Here is a 20,584-nt window from a genome sequence, read left to right on the forward strand (position 1 = left end):
CTGGCTCTTTCCCACTGAGCTACATGCCTAGATCCTGGAAACCATCCTGTCACTCATAACTTTGCCACTCACTGCAGTTCCTGGAGCCAGAATGGCTCCTGTTAAACTCGACCCTTAAAGACGAGTATTATTGTCCCATGTGCCCAAGTCTGGGTACCTGCTTTTCCAAAAGCTGTTTTCTTCCAGTCGGCCAGTGGGAGTCCCAAGCAGGGTGCTATCAGCGCGAGTCCCAGCCTAAGCCCCGCCCCGGCCCCGCCCCGGCCCCGCCCTCCGCCGGAGGACGAGCCGGGGGCGGAGTCTAACAACTCAAAAGACATATGGGGCCTCGTGATTGGTTGCAACGGGAACCTGGGCGTGGCTTCCCAGCATCCAAGCAGCCGATGGAGGGCGTGGCCACGGCTGGGCGTGGTCATGCCTCGGCCACGCCCCCTCCCGCGGACTCAAAGCGGGCGGCGCCGGCGGAGGCGGGGCCAGAGCTCGGGCGGAGGATCTCAGCGCGGCGCCTCGGACCCCGCCGCGGAACGGCGGCCCGGCGGGGCTCAGCAGGTACCGGCGAGGGCGCGGGGGTGTCGGGCTGGCCTGTGATCGGGGCCACGGACGAAGCCGAGGGCCGGGGGTGGGGGCCGCCCTTCCTCCCGCCTGCGCCTTCCCGCCGCGAAGCCGCTTCCTGTGGCCACGCTGGGCCCCCCCCCCCGAGCCTGGGGACCGGGGGGGGGGGGGAAACGGAGGCACGCCGGGGTGGCGCCGCGCCCGCGGGGTCCCCCCGCCCCGGGCCCCCCTTCCCGGCCGCCTCCCTCCCTCCCTCCCTCCCCCGCCCGAGCCCCCGGAGCTCCCGGCGCCGGCTCGCGGCCGTGTCAGCTTACACGCCTTATATAGTCCGAGCCGCTCCAGCCGCGGCCCGCCGGGACCTGGGGGCCCCTGACTCACCCCGCCGGCCTCCAGGCTGACTGGAGGGGCGGCTCCCGGCCGGCCGCCCTCGGAGCCGGGGGGAGCCTGGAGCGGAGCGGGTCCGAACGACTGACCGAGCAGAGCTGGACACGCCTGCCTGCCTGCCTGGCTGCCCTAGCGGCCGCCTTCTCCTCTCTCTCCTCAGGAGCGGACACCATGGATTCCTTCAAGGTGGTCCTGGAAGGACCCGCACCCTGGGGCTTCCGGCTACAAGGGGGCAAAGACTTCAACGTGCCCCTCTCCATCTCTCGGGTGAGCCTGGTTGAGCACCGGACTCTGCCAGGGGTCATGGGGTGCTCAGGTTTCTAGTAGGGGGGGTGGGGTGGTGGGGGAGAGCAGAGCAGGAACCATTAGAGGTCAGAAAGGCAGAAACGCCTGCCTGCCGGCCTAGCTACAGCAGAGGCTGAATCACAGCCAGAAGCCAGCCTTGGTGGGCAAGTCCACAAGACTGCGCCCTCAATACACTTCCAGATACACTGGAAGGGAAGCTTTGACTCCACGGGCAGTCTTAAGGAAAAGAAAGCTCAGGACTGGCACCCAGTCCCTGAGCCCAAGCTCCAGGACTGGCACCAAAAAGCCAGAAGGGGTCCACATTCAATACTGGAGGGAGGACTCCCCAAACTTCTCTATAGTCACTGTACTCAGTGCTCTTCCAAGCCCTTTCGGAGGGATGGGAACTGTGGTCCCTGGGCAGTGCCTGACCCTATGGGAATAATGTGCAGAGCCAGGTCCCAGGAAGGGCACTTTGACACATGATCTTACTCTAACTTCACCAACCTAAGGAGTAGCAGTTGTCATGATTTTCCAAGTGAGGCAGTAACTCCATGGCAGAGTGGCGGTCTGGACTGAGCCACAGAACAGCTTTCTGTGTTTAAGAAAGAAAGGGGTCTCGGGCCAGGGAGTTTGGCCTAGTGGTACAGTGCTTGCCTAGCATGCACGAAGACCCGGGTTCGATTCCTCGGTACCACATACATCGAAAAAAGCTGGAAGTGGTGCTGAGGCACAAGTGGTAGAGCTCTAGCCTTGAGAAAGTCCAAGGACAGTGCTCAGGCCCTGAGCTCAAGCCCAGGAGTGGAAAAAAGAAAAGAAAAGAAAGGGGTCTCAAGCACGAGGCCCTAACCCAGTGCTCATATGGTTCACACCCGTAATCCTAGCTTACTCAGGAGACTGAGACCTGGTGGGTTCCAGTTCAGAGCCAATCTGGGCAGGAAAGTCTTTAAGACCTATCACCAGTTAACCAGCAAAATGCTGGCCTGGAGGTACGGTTGAAGCGGTGGAGTGTACCAGCCGTGAGCAAGAAAGCCGAGCGAGAGTGTTAGGTCCTGAATTCAAGCTCTACTACAGGTGCAAGAACAGAAGGAAGGAAAGAAAGAACCCCTACCTACCTATCCCTATTCACTGGTCCCATTCACAGTGTAATGGCATAGTAAGTCTGGACTATATGTTTGGCAGTCTGATTCCTGAGTAACCCTGGTGTTTGGGAGGGGGGGGTGAGGGGGAGGTGGGGTTAGAACTGGCCCCTCCCTGTGGTTGGGGGGGATTGCCTTATAAGCCCAAGAATGCAGCCTGTGGAAGAGCCAAGAGTGGCTAGCTAGAGTCTACAGTGCCCAAAAGGTTTGGCCCAGGCCTGGGCCCTGGAGCCCTTCCCGTGGACCTCCTACCTGCTCATTAGCAGTAGGGTCCAGTCATGGGACTCGGAGCAAACTGCATGCCCACAGTGGGTGAGGCCAGCTTGGGCTTGGTGTCTCCCACTGTGACCTGGGGGGTCAGAAAGGGGTGGGAACTTCCTGCCCTTATGTCTGCCTGCCCAGAAGGGCCCACCCAGCTTCCCTGTGGGCAGGCAGCTCTTGGCAGGAAGCCCAGAGGGGACCGAGGGGTGTCCAGGCACTCTGCTCTGCCTGAATGCCATTCCAGAGGCAGAGGCAGTCTATGGGAGTCCTGGTGCCAGGGCAGGCAGGGGGCACTTTTCCCAGGAGTTCTTCTCGAGGGTTCTCCTAGAAACCTGCCCTATCAGCAGGATAACTAAAGATAGTGGTCCTCTTCTCCCCACATAGACGCCTCCCCCTCCCCAAACGCAGTCTGTCCTCCCGTCTTAAGTCCTAATGACCTGTGCTGGGTCTCCGCCTCTTGTTCCCGAAGGACAATGATCTCTCAGGTGTGGCCTCTCGGGGGCACTCTGGGCCTGGGCTCCCTTGTCAGCAGTCCTCGAGCGGGCAGGTCCATAGTCTCCCTCTTCTCCTCCCCCCCCCCACCCCACACCCGGCCCTGGTGTTGGATCTGGGCCCTGTTGGGTGGGTGGATGGGGTGGTCTTTCTTAGCTAGGCCTGCCCACTACCCCTCCCCTGACCCCACAGTGGAGAGGAGAAGGGAGGGGTTAGGGCTGGCTGTAGGCCCAGGCCTGGGAGATGAGGTAACGTCTGGGACTGGGGGGTTGGGCTGCTCTGTGGAGCCCTGAGACTGACTCACCCCCACCCCTACGCCGTCCAGCCCCCTGACTTCTCCCCTCCTTAATCTGAGAGTTTCCTCTGGCCTCTGTTCCTCCTCGCACTCATCTTTACTAGAAGCTCTTTCTTCACTTCTGTTCTCTGCCCTTCCCCTTGACTGTTTCCTGCCTTCCTTACTCCAGGAAAAAATAACCCTCCCCCCATATTGGTGTTCTAGAAGCCAGCTTCCCCACCCAAGCCCCCACCAGGGGCGCAGCCCACACCCCTCAGGACCTGGCCCCTAAGGTTCTCCTCCCGAGTCTCTGTGACACTAAGCAAGTCACTTTACTCCAGAGTGTCCCTGCCCTGTGCCAATGTGTAGGGGTTAAATCACAGGTGAGGCAGGAGATCCAGACCCCCAGACCCAACCAGGGGCCAGGAAGTAATTCTTTCTTCCAGACAGGCTCTTGCTGTGTTAGCCTCAGCCTTCTTAGTAGCTGGGCTTGCAAATGTGTATCTCCACACCTGGCTTGAAGGGGTCTTTCTAAGTGTGCTGGCTCTCACACACTCAGTAAGGTGATGTAAAGTGGCAGAGCCTTGCATTCGGGGTCAAATCTGGCCCTGGCTCTTGAGGCAGAATGTGTGTGTAAGAACTAAATCTTCAAAAGTCAGGCCCAGGTGGCTCACACCTGTCATTCTAACTGCTCAGGAGGCTGAGATCTGAGGATCATGCTGTGAAGCAAGTCTGGGCAGAAGAGTCTGTGAGACTTACCCACAGTGAACCACCAAAAATGTAAAAGAGGAGCTTGCCTATAGTGGCAAAATGGGTGGCCTTGAGCAGGAAAGGCTAAAGGACAGCAATTCAAGCCTCAGTACTGACAACAGAACAAAAAAAGAATTCTGGCTAGGTGTTAGTGGCTCTCATAGCTGTACTCCTAGCTGTTTAGGAGGCTGAGATTTAAAGATCACAGTTCAAAACCAGCCCGGGCAGGAAAAGTCCCTGATACTCTTATCTCCAATGAACTTACCAGAAAACTGGGAGTGAAGCTGTGGCTTAAAGTGGTAGAGCACTAGATTTGAGCAAAAAAAAAAAAAAAAAAACTCAGAGACAGTGTCCAGGCCTTGAATTCAAGCTCCACAACTAACCAAAACAAAAGTGTCTTTCTGTGTATAAAAGGGTGTGATCCCAGACTCCTCCACAGACTTGTTATAGAAGTAACTGCATAGTAGTAGTCAGATAACAATTCTTACCATTTGTTATGTATCAGGTGAGGGGCTTCAACCCCCTAGTTCTGCTTTTTTCTTAGCTCACTGAGCCTGAAACAGAGCCTTCAAAACCACCTCTCCCTTTTCTGCTAATGCTGTCTTCTGTTCCCCGATCCCTGCCTCAAAGCTCTCACCTCCCTCTCTTCTCCCTGTCTCAGTAGTCCATTACATCTGCCAACCTCAGGCATCTATCTCCTGGGGTCTTGGGCAGCCCCAAGTGCCACTAGTAAAGTGTAAAGTGTAAATCAGACCTGTTCAATGCAGTGCCAGACCCCTTACCAGAAAGGTGGGTTAGCCCTGGACCGCCAGCTGCCTACACTGGGCCTTCTCCTAGACTTGGCCACTAGAAAAGATAGCCAGACCGAGGTGGCAGGTGTCTTTGACCAGGGCCCACCTCTCCTGTTGGTGGTCACACTGTCCCCTTCTTTGTCACACAAACCAAGGATTCCCAACCCAGCCCAAAAGATGGGGGCTGGGGTCATGTGGATGACACCTGTTTTTTGTTTTTTGTTTTGTTTTGTGCTGGTATTGGGACTTAGGACTTGGTTGGCTTTTTTGTTCAAGCATGGTTGGTGTTCTACCACTTGAGCCATGCCTCTACCTTGGGCTTTTTTTTTTTTTTTTTTTTTGCCAGTCCTGGGCTTGAGCTCAGATCCTGAGCACTCTCTTTGGACTTTCTCAAGGCACTTGAGCTTCAGCACCACTTCTGGCTTTTTTTCTTTATATGTGGTGCAAAAGACTCGAACCTGGTGTTAGTGCATGCTAGGCAAGCACTCTACCGCTAGACCACACTCCTGGCTGCATTTTTGGCTTTTTGCTGGTTAACTGGAGATTACAGTGTCTTGGATTTGTCTGCCTGGCCTGGCTTTGAACCATGATCTTCAAGTCTCAGCACCCGAGAGTAGCTAAGAATGGCAGGCATAAGCCACCAGTGCTCAGCTACCCCGTGTGTACCTCGGAGATGCCAGGGCCTGTTCCTGGCTCTGAGTGCAGGCAGACCCTTGGGGAGGTCCCAGGGCACTCTCAGTGTGAAGTCATGTGCTTGCCAGTATGGCTAGAGAACTGCTAGTGCACAGGCCAGAGGGTGGAATGGCCTGGGCAGGTGGCCAACAGGACCTCGGAAGGCCGTGGTCATAGCCCAGAGGTCAGGTCACACGGGTCGTGCAGGTGACAGTCAGTACCACCGAGAGTGAGCGCTCTCCCCTCCAAGGCCACTCCAAGGTCATTTGTGCTGGTCCTGGGCTTTGAACTCAGGGCTTAGGTGCTATCCCTAAGCGTTTTTGCTCAAGTAGCACTCTTATCACATGAGCCCTACTTCTGGCCTTTTGATGCTTCATTGGAGATCAGAGGCTGGAGAACTTTCCTGTCTGAACCACGATCCAGCCTCAGATCTCAGCCTCCTGGGTACTGCTGATATCCAGGAAAATGCTGATTGAAGGGAGCCTGAGATCCCAAGACCGGGCAGACAGGCAGTCCCAGGCCAGGCCTCTGTGACCTCTTCCCTTCCCCCCCTATCTGTCCACAGCTCACCCCTGGGGGCAAAGCTGCCCAAGCTGGCGTGGCCGTGGGAGACTGGGTTCTGAGCATCGGTGGGGAAAGTGCGGGAAGCCTCACGCACATTGAAGCCCAGAACAAGATCCGTGCCTGTGGGGAGCACCTCAGCCTGGGTCTCAGCAGGTGGGGGTGCCAGCCAGGTGGGTGGGGGTGGGTGCCTGTGCCCCTGCCAGCCGACGATACCTCCTGTCCCTTCTCTTCTAGGGCTCAGCCAGTTCAGGGCAAGCCGCAGAAGGTAGGCCATGGCGGGGCATTGAGCCCGGGGGACAGTCTGATACCTGGCTTCACCGTGGGGCAGCGGGGGGTGGAGGGCAGGAGCATGCAGGGAAGAGGCCTGCAGATGTGTGGAAGGCAGGGCAGATGCCAGGAGGACAGGCCTGCCGCACGGTCCAGACGCCCCGCACGCCTGCCTTGTGTTCGTCCACGGCCTGTGCTGAGCTCCTGCCACGCCCGGCTTCCCCATGGCATTCCCCACAGCCCTCTGCTGGCCCCTCCCACGGGCGCCCCACCTCCTCAGCCCCCTGCCCGGCTCTGTCTCTGCCCAGGCCCCGGCCCCTGCCACAGAACCCCCGCGGTACACGTTTGCGCCCACCGCCTCCCTCAACAAGACGGCCCGGCCCTTCGGGGCGCCCCTGTCCGCTGACAGCATCCCACAGCAGAATGGGTACGTCAGCCTGGAGCCCCCTCCCCCATGAACTGACATCCCTGTCCCCCCACCACCCCCTCATGTCCCCACCGCCACCCCTCATGTCCCCCTGGCCCAACCGCTGCCCCTCATGTCCCCACCGGCACCCTTCATGTCCCCCTGGCCCAACCACTGCCCCTCATGTCCCCACCGCCACCCCTCATGTCCCCCTGGCCCAACCGCTGCCCCTCATGTCCCCACCGCCCCTCCTCATGTCCCCCCCCCCGGCCCCTCCGCTGCAGCTGGCTGTGCTGGACTGTGCGGCAGCGCCCCCTGCAGGCCAGGGCGGGCTGCAGGCACGGGGAGGGGGCCCCCCTTTGTGATTGGACCTCCCCCGGGGGTAGGGGAGGGGTGGAGTGGGGTGTTGGGTCAGCCAACCTCTGTCCGTGCTGCCTCACCCCCAGCTGCTCTGACCCCTCCCATCTCTCTTCCTCTCCCTGTGTCTGTCTGTCCCTTTATCTGTCCGTCTGTCTTATCTCCTCCACAGGTGCAGACCCCTGACAAGTCAGTGAGCCCCCTCTGCCTGTCCCCTCTCTTTATTCCTTTGGGCAGTCTGGGTGGTGGCCCCTCCCGCCCGCCCACCCACTAGGCCTTTTGGTCTCACGTCCCCGTCCAGCCCGTACACACCCAATTGTGGGGGGGACCCTTCCACCCCTCCAGGGCAGACGGTTCTGAACCACCCCCCTCCCCACAGACAGCCACTCCGACCACTGGCCCCCAATGCCAGCAAGCAGCGGCTGATGGAGAACACGGAGGACTGGCAGCCCCTGCCCGGGACAGGCCAGTCTCGATCTTTCCGCATCCTTGCCCACCTCACGGGCACCGAGTTCAGTAAGTGCCCACCCGAGGCTGGGCGGGCTCGTCCTGGCCCCTCTGCCCGGGTCAAGGGTCAGGTACCCTCGTTCCTCTTGGCCAGTACTTCTTTTGCCCTCCTAGTGCAAGACCCGGATGAAGAATACCAGAAGAAATCGAGGTAAGGAGCGGGGGGGCCCTGGCCTCCTCCGCCTCCCGCCTCTTCCGCTCAGCCGCCACCCTGTGTCTCCCCTAGCCAGGCTTCTCTGTTTGCCTGCCTTCCCTTTTTTTTCCTTCCATCTGTCCATCTTCCCTCCCCGCCTCCCTTCCGTCTCTGCCTTCCACTTTCTCCTCCTCTCTCTCTGCCCCTCAGGGAAAAGTATGTTCTGGAACTACAGAGCCCACGCTATACTCGCCTCCGGGACTGGCACCACCAGCGCTCTGCCCACGTGCTCAATGTGCAGTCGTAGCCAGTCCTCTCCGGCCAGCTGCCTTCTCTGCCTGTCTCTCTTCTTCCGGGCCCCGGGCACCCCCTCGGTGCCTCCAGCTTCCACCTCCCTTACCCACCCTTTCCTTTCCCAGCCCAGCACCCCAAGCTGGCACGGGGCCTCCTGGCTCCATCTGATATTGCCTTCCCTCTTTGCCCCGTGGGCATTGCCGTCTGCCAGGTCTGCACTGCCGCTTTGGGCATGGAAATAAATATTCTCTGCTCTGCTTTCTCTGCCTGTGGCTTCTAAGTCTTTGCGGGCCTGGTTTTGGGTGGTTTGGGGGTATTTGATGAGGTGTGGGCCCTGCCAAGCCTGTAAAGGAGGGGGGGACCCCAAGAGTTACTTGACAGTTTTACACCATAGACCAGTGTGTGAGAACCTGGCTAGAAGCAGCCGCCCTTCTAACCCTACACTGGAGGGACCCCGGGTCTGGCCAGCAGAACCAAGGCTGGGGGGGAGGGGGACAGGGCCATGCCAGGGCCTTGAATGGCAGATCTTGCAGCCAGGTACCCAGGACAGAAGCCCCAGCCCCAACCTCAGCTACACCCCAGGAACCCTGGCCTGGTAAGAGTGTGGGCTCGGACCTGGGGAGGGTGGGAAGCAGCCAGAGACTCAGCCTTTCCCCTCTGTCCTCCGGGGTCCCCTGGGCACCCTCGGGAGCCACTCGGGAGCCACTGTTCTCGGCCCTGGCAGGCCCGCCTGCCCCAAATCCCACCAGCCGCCCACCCTGGGCAGTGGACCCAGCATTTGCTGAGCGATACGCCCCGGACAAGTCAAGCACAGTGTTGACCCAGCACAGCCAGCCAGCCACACCCACGCCGCTCCAGAACCGCACCTCCATCGTGCAGGCCGCCGCCGGAGGGGGCGCCACCAACGGCAAGACTCCCGTGTGCCACCAGTGCCACAAGGTCATCCGGTGCGTGGCCCTGTTCCCTTCCTGGGCCTTTCCTGTCCCCGAGCCTGACTCTGCCCTGTCTGGCCACCCTCCAGTCATCTGCTACCGATGAAGGATTTGGTTTGAAGCTAGCCTGCAGGAGGGGCCCAGTCTGGATTTTCAGATTCCTGTACTACTTCCATCCCCTCCAGTGCCTGTCCGGGCCCACTGCTCTTTGGGCCTCTCCACCTACCCTGCAGTGGTCTCCTAGGACTCATAGCTCCTCCACTGTGGTGTCAGAATCTAGAATTTTCTCCTATTTCTGAGTCCTGGCCCTGCTTTGTTCTTGTTTGCCATGGGCTCTTACTTTGTTTTGTTGGTTTGCTTTATGTGCAAGTCCTGGGGCTTGAACTGAGGGCCTGGGCACTCACTGTCCCTGAGCTTTTCAGCTTTACCCTTGAGCCACAGCCCCACTTCCCGTTTTCTAGTGATTAACTGAAGAGTCTCTTGGCTCTGAGTGCCTGGGCTGGCTTTGAACCGCGATCCTCAGATCTCAGCCTCCTGTGTATCTAGGATTACAAGTGTGAGCCACTGCACCCAAGCCACTTGCAGTTGTTTGTGATATGTGTGCATGCTAGGCGAGCACTCTTACTACTAGACTACACTCCAACATAAGAGTTTTATGGAGGGGGCTGGGAGTTTGGCCTAGTGGTTAAAGTGCTTGCCTAGCATGCATGAAGACCCGGGTTCGATTCCTCGCTACCACATACGTAGGAAAAAGCCGGAAGTGGTGCTGAGGCTCAAGTGGTAGAGCGCTAGCCTTGAGAAAGTCCAAGGACAGTGCTCAGGCCCTGAGCTCAAGCCCAGGACTGGCAAAAAAAAAAAAAAAAGTTTTATGGAATTTCCTGCCCTGCTGGCTTTGAACTTAGATCCTCAGATCACAGCTTCCTGAGTAGATGGGAGCTACCAGACATGTTTGTGTGTTTGTTTGTTTTCCGCTTAAGTACTGTGGTTTGAACTTGGCCTGAGTCCTGTCCCTGAGGTTTTTCTTTTTGCTCTACCACTGGAGCCATATCTCCACTTTCAACTTTTTGCTGGTGAGTTGGAAATAAGAATCTTACAGAATTTCTTGCTTAATTCCTTGTCTATTCTCACTGTGTGACTCTGAACAAGTCACTTCCCAAGCCTATCTTCTACTCTGTTTAGACAAAAAAAAAAAGAGTATGAACTCACCCCCTGAGGCCCCTACTTCATTTGCATACCTCCCCCACATATTTGCATACGTCCCCCCTATTTCCTTTGCACTTGTTCACTCATCCCACCTCCCTGCAGGGGTCGATACTTGGTGGCACTTGGCCACGCCTACCACCCAGAGGAATTCGTGTGCAGCCAATGTGGGAAGGTCCTGGAAGAAGGTGGCTTCTTTGAAGAGAAGGGGGCTATCTTTTGTCCCCCCTGCTACGATGTACGCTACGCGCCCAGCTGTGCCAAATGCAAGAAGAAGATCACAGGCGTGAGTGGAGCCCACGGGTGGGCAGGGGAGATGTATTCCCACGCGGAGGGGAGCAGTGTTACCCAGGGATTGCTTGATTGTACACTAGCAGTCTAGGAAGGCTGAGAATGTGGGAAAGCGCTTGCCTGGTCTGCACAGGCCTTGGGTTCCATCCCCAGGACAGAGGGAAGGAAGGGAAAGGGAGGGAAGACGAGGAGAGAGAAAGGAACCAGGCCAGCATGGTGGCTCACATCTGTCATCCTAGCTATTAAGGAGGCTGAGATCTGAGGAGGGAGGATCAAAGCCAGCCCAGACACTAAAGTCCCTGAGACTCTCATCTCCAATTAACCACCAGAACCAGCAGTGGTGCTGTGGCTCAAGGGATAAGGGCGGTAGCCTTGAGCTGCAGAGCTCAGGGACAGTGCCCAGGCCTAGAGTTCAAGCCCCACCACAGGAAAAAAATTCCGTATGTACGTATATCTCCTCGTATGTACGTATGTCTAGCTCCTCCTCCTCCCTCAGAGGCTGAACACAGAGTAGATTGACCGGGGTTATCCAGACCTGGGTTTCAGGGTTCATCAAGAGTTTAGAGCAGGATGGGGGTGTAGCTCAGAACACCTGCTTCTAAGCACTAAGCCCTGACTTCAAACCCCAGTATTGCCAAAAAAAGAAGCTTAGAGCATCCTCACCCACTCATTCCACTAACGTGGATGGGACACCAGGTGATGTGTTTCATGCCTGATGACACAGAACAAGACAGTTGTGGGCCCCGCCGCCCAGGGGCTCACCCCAGAGGAGGGGACCTTGTAAGGTGTCATGGGCTGGTGGCTCTTTCTTTCTTTCCTTCCTTCCTTCCTTCCTTCCTTCCTTCCTTCCTTCCTTCCCTCCCTCTTTCTTTCTTTCTTTCTTTCTTTCTTTCTCTCTTTCTTTCTCTCTCTTTCTTTCTTTCTTTCTTTCTTTCTTTCTTTTTCTTTCTTTCTTTCTTTTTCTTTCTTTCTCCAGTCCAGGGCTTGAGCTCAGGGCCTGAGCACTGTCCTTGGACTTTCTCAAGGCTAGAGCTCTACCACTTGAGCCTCAACACCACTTCTAGCTTTTTTCTATGTATGTGGTACCAAGGAATCAAACCGGGGTGTTTATGCATGCTAGGCAGGCATTCTACCACTATGCCAAACTCCCGGCCCTCTTTTTTTCTTTTTCTTTCTCCTCCTCCTCCTCTTCCTCCTCCTCTTTTTTTTTTTTTACCAATCTTAGGGCTTGAACTCAGGGCCTGGCCACTGTTCTTGGGCTTTCTCAAGGCTAGCACTCTGCCACTTGAGTCACAGCACCACTTCAAGCCTTTTCTGTGTATGTGGTACCTAGGAATCCAACCCAGGGCTTTGTGCATGCTAGGCGAGCACTCTACCACTAGGCCATACTCCTGGCTACAAGGCTGGCACTCTACCACTTGAGTCACCCCTCCATGTCCAGCTTTTTCCGTGGTTAATTGGAGATAAGAGTCTCCCAGACTTACCTTCCTGCAGCTGGCTTCGAACCAAAACCCTCAGCTCTCCACCTCCTCCTAATTAGCTAGTATTACAAGCACGAGTCACTGGTGCCTGGCTTAGAAATCTTTTTACCTCACTTCTTCCATACCAGGGACTCACCTATCATTTTCCAAGAATATCTTCCCTGACATCTCCCCCTGCCAGCCCCACCACATCTCCATAGTTTACTTGTAACACAGCAGTTGTTTTTTATTTTTGATTTTTGATCTCAGGGCCTAGAAATTGCCCTTGATCTCTTTAGCTCAAGGCTACCCTACCACTTGAGCCTCAGCACCACTTCCAGCTTTTTTCTATGTATGCGGTACTGAGAAATTGAACCTGGGTCTTGGTGCATGCTAGGCAAGCACTCTACCACTAGGCCAAACTCCACGCCCCACTTCTGGCTTTTTGATATCTAATGAGAATCTCACAGACTTTGTTGCCCCGGCTGGCTTGGAACCCGAGTCCCTAGAACTCAGGCTCCTGAGTAGTACAGGATTACGAGTGCCTGGCTTGCCCCTGCCCTGTCCCATCTCACTTCCTGAACTGCATGGTCTGAGAATAGGCCCATTGTGTTTAATGTATGTAGAAAGTGATCAGTAAACACTTGCTGAGTAGCTGGAAGTGGTTTCTAAGTCCAAATTAAACACGGCAGGCACTTGGCTGGAGAAGGTCTGGGCGGAGGGAGTGGCTCTGCTACAAATCGCAGGTGAGGGGTCTGGATCTGGGGATGGTCAGTCCAGCCCCAGGGACAGAATAACACAGCTGGAGCCAGGACACTGGAGGCTTCTGGGATTCAGGCTGGGCCAGTGGAGATGCCAGAGGCACACAGACGTAACACATCCTGGGAAGAAATAGCAACTGACCACTTTGACAAGTGCCAGCTTATCCTGGCTGCTCAGGAGGCTGAGATCTGAGGATCAAGGTTCAAAGCCAGCCTGGACAGGGGAAGTCCATTAGACTCTTTATCTCTTTATCTTTAACCAAAAAGGACTGAGTTCAAGTCCCAGTCCCAACACACACACACACACACACACACACACACACAGATTACTAATCCATCCACATATCCCTGCCAAGAGCCCCTTCTCCCACCAGCTAAGAGCCCTGTTTTATTCTCTACCTTAGGCTCCCTTAAAACAAGGCTGTAACAGACTGTGGGAGGAGCCAGAAAAAAACCAGACACAAATTCATTTCTTCCCTCTACAGGGCAGAAATGTGCCAAGTCCCTTGCCCAGGGATTCTCAAGGGGAAGTCCTGGCCCCTGAGAAATACTATACAGCTAAGCTCATGCCTGATATCTCAGCTACTCAGAGGGCTGAGATGTGAGGATCACAGTTCCAAGCCAGCCTGGGCAGGAAATTCTGTGAGACATTTATTTCCAGTGAACTGACCATGGTGGGCTTGAGGGTTGCCAAGGAAACTGCATGCCAGCTCATCCATGAGCCTTTGCTCCACACGGAAGCTAAGTGAGGTCGACACACAGGGCTGAGAGCCTGCACACTGCAGACCTGTGATGGGCGCTGATGGGACAGCAATAGATGGTTGCTGTCTAAGATTTTTTTTTTCTTTTTGGGGGGGTGGAGAGAAAGATAGCAAACAGCAGATACAATGAGTAAATTACCTGAGAACATAGATTTTGGTGAGATGGGCATTATTGTACAAGATGCTGGGAGCCCGCCTGAGAGAAGACAGTTTGAAATAATCACTGGTGTCAGAGAAAGCAAGATTTGTGGGGGACAAGGAGAGTACAGTCGGGGGGGCGGTGTCAGAAATATCCGTTGCAGGCCGGAAGCCTGTGTAACAAGGTGGATCGAGGTGAGACAGAGCAGGAGAGGGAAAGGAGGCAGAGCTACTGGGTGCCACTGGGCTTGACTTTTGTGTGTGTGTGTCAGTTGTGCAGCTTGAATTCAGGAACTGGGAGCTAGCCCTGAGCTCTTTTGTTCAAAGCTAATGCTTTACCGCGTTGAGCCACAGCACCACTCCCTGTTTTCTGATGTTTCATTGGAGATAAGAGTCTCACAGACTTTGGTGCCCGAGCTGGCTTTGAACCATGATCCTCAGATCTCAGCCCTCTGAGTAGCTAGGATGACAGGCGTGAGCCAATGGCACCTGGCCTAAGCCACAGCTTTTTTTAATGGTTCCTTGGAGAGAAAAAAAAAATCACAGGGGCCACCAGCCTCCAGCTTGTGGGTGTCATTTTTGCCATGAGAAGGACCAGGGCCCAGAGCCAGCCTTCCTGGGTCCTGGGGGAAAGGAACAGAGGCTGAGTCGGTGGCTGTGGCTCTCAGGAGATCATGCATGCCCTGAAAATGACCTGGCACGTGCACTGCTTCACCTGTGCCGCCTGCAAGACTCCCATCCGCAACAGGGCCTTCTACATGGAAGAGGGGGCGCCCTATTGTGAGAGAGGTACGGGACAGCCTGGCGTGGGCAGGGAGGTGTGGGCTATGGGTCTCACCCTCCTAAGCCCTGTCGTCTGCTTCTGTCATCCCCAGACTACGAGAAGATGTTTGGCACCAAATGCCGAGGCTGTGACTTCAAGATCGACGCAGGAGATCGCTTCTTGGAGGCCTTGGGCTTCAGCTGGCATGACACATGCTTTGTGTGTGCGGTGAGGACCCCGTTCCAGGGAGACCTGTGTGTGTGTGTGTGTGTGTCCCAGTCTCCTGGCGTTGCCATCCCCATGTGACTAGCCCTTTGCTGTCCCCAGATATGTCAGATCAACCTGGAAGGAAAAACCTTCTACTCCAAGAAGGATAAGCCCCTGTGCAAGAGCCACGCCTTCTCTCATGTGTGAACCCCGCCCACTACGTGAGCCCCGCCCACCACGTGAGCCCCGCCCACTGTGGCCGCCCTGCCTGAAGGAGGAGGAACGTGTGGGGGGACCATCGGCTCTCTCCCGCCCCCCAGCATTGGTGGGTAGGGCTGGCCACAGTGGGGCCCCATCCCCTTCACCTCCCCACACACGTCCTCCCCACCAGCACACATACAGGGTGCTGCCACGCCAGTCCCGTACACTCCAGTGCCACAATAAACCTGTATCCAGCTGTGTGCCCTGGGTCTTCTGTCGCATGCCAGGAGTGAGGAGCAGTGGGTATTCAAGTGTTAGGGGGATTTTTTTTTCTTTCTTTTTTTGGTCTATCATGGAGCTTGAACTCAGGGCTTGGGCTCTTTGGCTCAAGGCTCTATCACTTTGAACCACAGTGCCACTTCCGATTTTCCAGTGGTTCATTGGAGATAGGGGGTCCCGTGGACTTAACTGCCCAGGTTGGATTTGAACCAAGATCCTCAGATCTCAAGCCTCCTGAGTAGTTAGGATGACAGGCATGAGCCACTAGCACCCAGCTCGGGTAGTTTTCTTATAGCTGGCTGTCTGTGACAGCCGGTGTGACAGACCCCGGGTACGGTCTGCCATTTTTCACCAGTATGCTGGAGAGCCAGAATAGATGGTGGTGCTGGTGAGGACAGCCTGGGGTCCTGGGAGGTATGGCCACTGGCTTCTCCACAGATCTTGAGCTTAATCACTTTAGGAAAAGAACCAGGTCTTGTCGTGTGACACCTTGAACCCTGGAGAGAGAATGATGGTCGTATTGGGATTTGAATTCAGGGCCTCACACTCCCACTTGGCTTTTTCACTCAAGCCTGACCTACCACTCTGAGCCACAGCTCCACTTCTGCCCTTTTTGCTGGTTAATTGGAGCTAAGAGTCTCCTTCCTGGCTTCGAATATCCATCCTCAGACCTCAGCTTCCTGAAAGTAGCTGAGATTATAGGAGCGAACCATCACACCCAGCTTAGCATATGAGTCTTCGTTGAACTGTGCCTGGCATATGAAATGAGTGAGGGTACTATAAATTCTCCATGAAGAAGGTGCCTGTGGGATATTTTATGGAAACAAACCAGGGACGCAGTTGAAGATTGAAGTCTAGATTCTCTCAGCCTGAATTTTAAGAGTGGATTTGGGACAGTCCCAGCACTGCACACGGATGCTTGTAATTGATGTCTGGGGAAGTCATGATGGTACCTCCAGAGGAAAGCAGGGCCACGCAGCCGTCTCAACCCCAGCACACTGGGCACATTATGTACAGCGTACCCCACTTCACAAGGAAATGTACTCTCTCCTGCCGCTCTTGAACCATAAACCTTCTCGTTCCTCTCTCGGTTTCCATGGATACAAGTGAGCGAGAGCATTGGACAGATTGGGGAGCAGTCTGGGGAGCGGTCCCTGGACTCATGGCCCCAACCAAAGGCTGCTGGATGGGAAAGCCAGGCAGTGTGGATGGAACACGTCTTCTGCCCGTGTGAGAGGCTCAGGGTTTTGTTTTTTGTTTGTTTGTTTTTTTGCCAGTCCTGGGCTTGAGCTCAGGGCGTGAGCACTGTCCTTGGACTTTCTCAAGGAGCCAGGCATGGTGGCTCACACCTGTAATCCTAGCTACTCAGGAGGCTGAGATCTGAGGATCACGGCTCAAAACCAACCCGTGTGACTCTTATCTCCAATTAACCACTAGAAAACTGGAAGTGGTGCTGTAGCTCCAGGAGTAGGACTGTATCCCTGAACTGAAGAGCTCTGGAATAACTCACAGGCCCAGAGGTAGTGCAGTAGCCTTGAGCTGAGGAGTTCAGGGACAGTGCCCAGGCTCAGAGTTCAAGCCCCATGATGGACAAAAACACAAAAAAAGGAACCAGTGACTCATGCTTGTAATTCTAGCTACTCAGGAGGCAGAGATCTCAGGGTCACATTTGAAAGCCAGACAAGGCAGGAATGTTCATAAAATTCTTTTCTCCAATTAACTACCCCCCCAAAAAAAATGAGGTGCAAGAAGTGTCTCCTACTGGTAGAATGCTTGCTTAGCATACACAAAGCCCTGGGTTCAATTTCTTGGTGCCACAAAAGCCAGAAGTGGTCCTGTGGCTCAAGTGGTTGAGCACTAGCCTTGAGCAAAGAAAGCTCAAGGACAGTGCTCAGGTCCTGAGTTTAAGCCCCAATACTGTCATGTGTGTAAGTACACACACACACTCCTATTTTTAGAAAAGTAATAAATACAGGCCATATTCCCTGTGAGGACAGCTAAGGGCCTTTCATAAAGCACTGACCAGAAACCTGGAACATGAACATTGCGGCACTGGGCAGAGAAAGTAGAGGCCGCAGCCAGAGATGGAGGATTACACTCTCCAGGGAGCCACTGGCAGGAAGCCAGCCCAGGGCTAGAGTGTTTCCAGAACTTGCCAACAATGTCAACTAGACAGATAAGGCTGGGGATGTCCCCATGGTATTTCGCAACAAGGTGACATTGCCAGATCAGTTTAGCTGAGTGCCAGGGTTAAAGAGGAACAAGCTGGGGAGAGGGTGAGGACGTGGAAGGAGTGAGTGAGGACAGCTCTCATGAGAGCCTGGGCTGGGCCCTGGACCAGGGGGAGGGAGGGGAAGGCAGTGTCACTGGGGCTCAAGCAGTAGAGTGGTAGTCGTGCACACAGAGACCAAGCCCTGAGTTCAAGTCTCGCGACCAGCATACATAAAAAAGCTGGAAGTGGAGCTGTGGTTCAAGTGGTAGAGTACTAGCCTTGAGTGATAAGGGTAAAGGATAATGCCAGGCTCTGAGTTCAAGCCCTGGGACCAACACACACACACACACACACACACACACACACACACACACACACACTTGCTTCAGATGGTGAACTGGGGGACAGAAATGGCAGTCCACTCACCCAGATGCTGTGACCAAGGGCTGTGGGACTAAAGTCCTGACCTCCCCAGCCCTTCCTGCGCCTTCCTCTCTCCCCTCCTTCCCTGCAGCCTTGCAAGCATCACGATGTTCTAAAGCTGAAGTGGAGGCCGTGGGGACACAGTGAATGAATGTCCTTAGGCTTGGCAGGGGAGGCCATTAGCCTCCTTGGAGAGTGCAGGGTCCCCAGGTGAGGGGGCTGAGCCCCTGGCAGGGGGCAGAGTGGGCAACTAGAGAGGCAGCAGGCAAGGGAAGGTTTGATTTTTTTTTTCCTTCCAGTTTCTGGAGGCTCCTGCTTCTTGGAGAATCAGCAGGAAAAAGGGGGGACAGGGGTGAGGAACTATTTCTCCAGAACTGCCGATTCTGTGGCTGCCTCCTCCTGCTGGCCTTGGCACACACAGAATGACAATGCTGCCATTGGAGGGAGGGAGTGGCTGGCTGGGAACTAAAGGGCCTGATGGCAGCCACTACCCCACCACACACACACACACACACACACACACACACACACACACACACACACACACACTCCCCACCCCAGATGGGCTGGCACTTGAACTTGAGCTTGGCCTGAAATCAAAGCCAACCCTGGAAAGAGAAAAACAGCCCCTCTCAGTGGGAAGAGGAAGAGGACAGGGACTCTGATTTTGGGGGTTCATCATTCCAATGGGAGCTTGGAGAATATTCAGGAAGCTGTATACATGTTTGACAGTCGGGGCGGGGGACTTACTTAAGGAGCATCCCAAAGCCACGCTGAATCCCTTTTCTCAGGGATGAGGGAACAAGAAGGTTAACTTAAGTTTCATCCATGTCCCTTTGCCAATGACCAAAAAAAAAAAAAAAACCAAAAAACCAGTATTTGTAGACAAAGATGGACTGTCACTGCAGTTCCCACCAGCTTAGACAAAACATGGGGGATAATTTACCTGGAACAATTGGTGGCTTCAGGCATGGTTGGATCCAGGTAACTACTAGGTCTGTCTCTTGTCTCCATTCCTGAGCTCTGCTGGCCCCAGGCTGGCATTCTCCTCAGAAGGTACTTCCCCTACTGTGGGTGGACTCAGCCTCCCAGGTCCAGGCCGCATGTCCTGCCTGCTCCAGCAGTCCAGTGGCCAGCTGGAGTCTTTCTTAAGGGTTCCAGGGAAAGCTCTAGAGGGAACGCCCATTGAGCTCATTGGGTTCCGTGGTCACTCATGAGAAGAACCAGCCAAAAGACTGGCAGGTGTGGTCTGCAAGCCTGATTGTTAATTCCTCCCCTCGCCACTCCATTTCCCCTCCAGGCTGGGTTGTGTGCATGCGTGGGGTGTGTGTGTGTGTGTGTGTGTGTGTGTGTGTGTGTAAGTCAGAGCCCAGTTGCTGTCGCTGAGCTTTTGTTGTTTTTTTTTCTTCCTCAAGATTTGCACTCTACCACTGGAGCCACAGTGCCACTTTCAGTTTTTTCTAAGTTTTCTGGAGATAAGAGGCTTACAGGGCTGGGAGTTTGACCTTGTGGTAGAATGCTTGCCTAGCATGCATGAAGACTGGGGTTTGATTCCTCGGTACCACATACATAAAAAAGGAGGGTCAAGCGGTAGAGCAGTAGTCTTGAGAAAGCCCAAGGATAATATTCAGGCCCTGAGTTCAATTCCCAGGACTGGCTTTGAACTGCAATCCTCAGATCTCTGCCTCTGGCACCCAGCTCAACTGCCCTTTTCAGAACCTCAGTTTCTCCATCTGTAATACCATAACAGAGCCAAGACGTCCAAAGTACCTACTATCTACTGGTATTGCTTTAAGTATGTCTAGGTACTCTTATGTGTGAGTGCCAATCTGGGGATTTGAACCCAGGGCCTGGGTGCTGTCTCTTAGCTTTTTCACTGGAGGCTGGCATTCTGCCATTTGAGCCCCAGCTCTACTTCCAACTTTTGGGTAGTTCACTTCAGATAAAGAGGGTCGGGAACTTCCGGCCAGGGGCTGGCTTGGAACCGGGATCTTCAGCTCTCAGCCTCCTTAGTAGCGAGGGTGACAGACGTGAGCCACCCGTGCCTGGCTTTAGATACTCTTAAGTCATCAAACTAGTCTGAGTTCATAGTATGAGCGGGGCATTGCAGGAAGCTGGGCTTGTTGGGAGCAGAGCTGACATGAAGGGGAGTGGTTGGCACCATGCCACAGGCATGCCACATGCCCAGGAAGTGCAGCCAGCTTCATAATGATGAGGTCGCACTTTTGAAGGTGTGCTTTGTAGAATCTTGCAGAGGCAGGATGAGGCCAGAGAAGGCTCTGCCAGCAGAGGCTGTGGCCCCCTCCCTGCCCAGGCTGGAAGGGGTGGGGGAAGGGCACACAGCCAGAAGTGGGAGTGGGTAGAGGGCAAGACTGCCAGGAGGAAGAGAGAGGGCTCCCCTCTTCAAAGCCTCTATCTAGTTCATTTTTGTCCTCACCCCAGGTTCTCAAAAGGAAACAGAGCCAGGCGTTAGTGGCTCACATCTGTCTGTCACCCTAGCTACTGAGATCTGAGGATTGAAGGTTTGAAGCCAGGCCAGCTGAAAAGTCCATGTGATGCTCTCAATCGCCGGTGACTCATCAGAGGCGCTGTGGCTCAAGTGGTAGAGCACTGGCCTTGAGCTGTAGAGCTCTGGGACAGCGTCCAGGCCCAGAGTTCAAGCCCCATGATCAGCCAAAAAAAAAAAAAGAGGAAACTCAGAAGAGATATATGTTAGCCTAAATCGCAGGGAACCCAGGGTTCTGGATGCAAATCCTACCTGTTTTCTCTCTCTCTCTTTTGTGTTGGTCATGGGACTTGAACTCTGGGCCTGGACGTTGTTCCTGAGCTGT

At 55.0% G+C, this 20,584-nt stretch overlaps 1 protein-coding gene across 7 annotated transcripts; it reads left to right on the plus strand.

The window, feature by feature from the left end:
• The first annotated feature begins 439 nt into the window (after positions 1-439).
• On the plus strand, positions 440-15,099 carry Pdlim7 (PDZ and LIM domain 7). 7 transcript variants are annotated; one of them, XM_090325550.1, is made up of 13 exons: positions 463-546; positions 1,094-1,200; positions 6,163-6,314; positions 6,396-6,426; positions 6,737-6,855; positions 7,571-7,707; positions 7,813-7,849; positions 8,659-8,720; positions 8,850-9,072; positions 10,363-10,543; positions 14,337-14,457; positions 14,544-14,659; positions 14,759-15,099. In XM_090325550.1, the coding sequence occupies exons 2-13, from the start codon at positions 1,105-1,107 to the stop codon at positions 14,843-14,845; spliced, it is 1,362 nt and encodes a 453-aa protein (XP_090181676.1). In that variant the 5' UTR covers positions 463-546; positions 1,094-1,104; the 3' UTR covers positions 14,846-15,099. The 7 variants fall into 7 exon arrangements, with proteins under 7 accessions (XP_090181671.1, XP_090181672.1, XP_090181674.1 ...); XM_090325545.1 differs by lacking the exon at positions 6,163-6,314 and having other exon boundaries at positions 440-546; XM_090325546.1 differs by lacking the exons at positions 6,163-6,314; positions 6,737-6,855 and adding an exon at positions 7,364-7,380 and having other exon boundaries at positions 440-546.
• Positions 15,100-20,584: the final 5,485 nt, after the last annotated feature.

This window comes from Megascapheus bottae, chromosome 38 (assembly GCF_031878675.1).
Source record: "Megascapheus bottae isolate mThoBot1 chromosome 38, mThoBot2.hap1, whole genome shotgun sequence".
In the NCBI taxonomy this organism is placed as follows: Eukaryota; Metazoa; Chordata; class Mammalia; order Rodentia; family Geomyidae; genus Megascapheus; species Megascapheus bottae.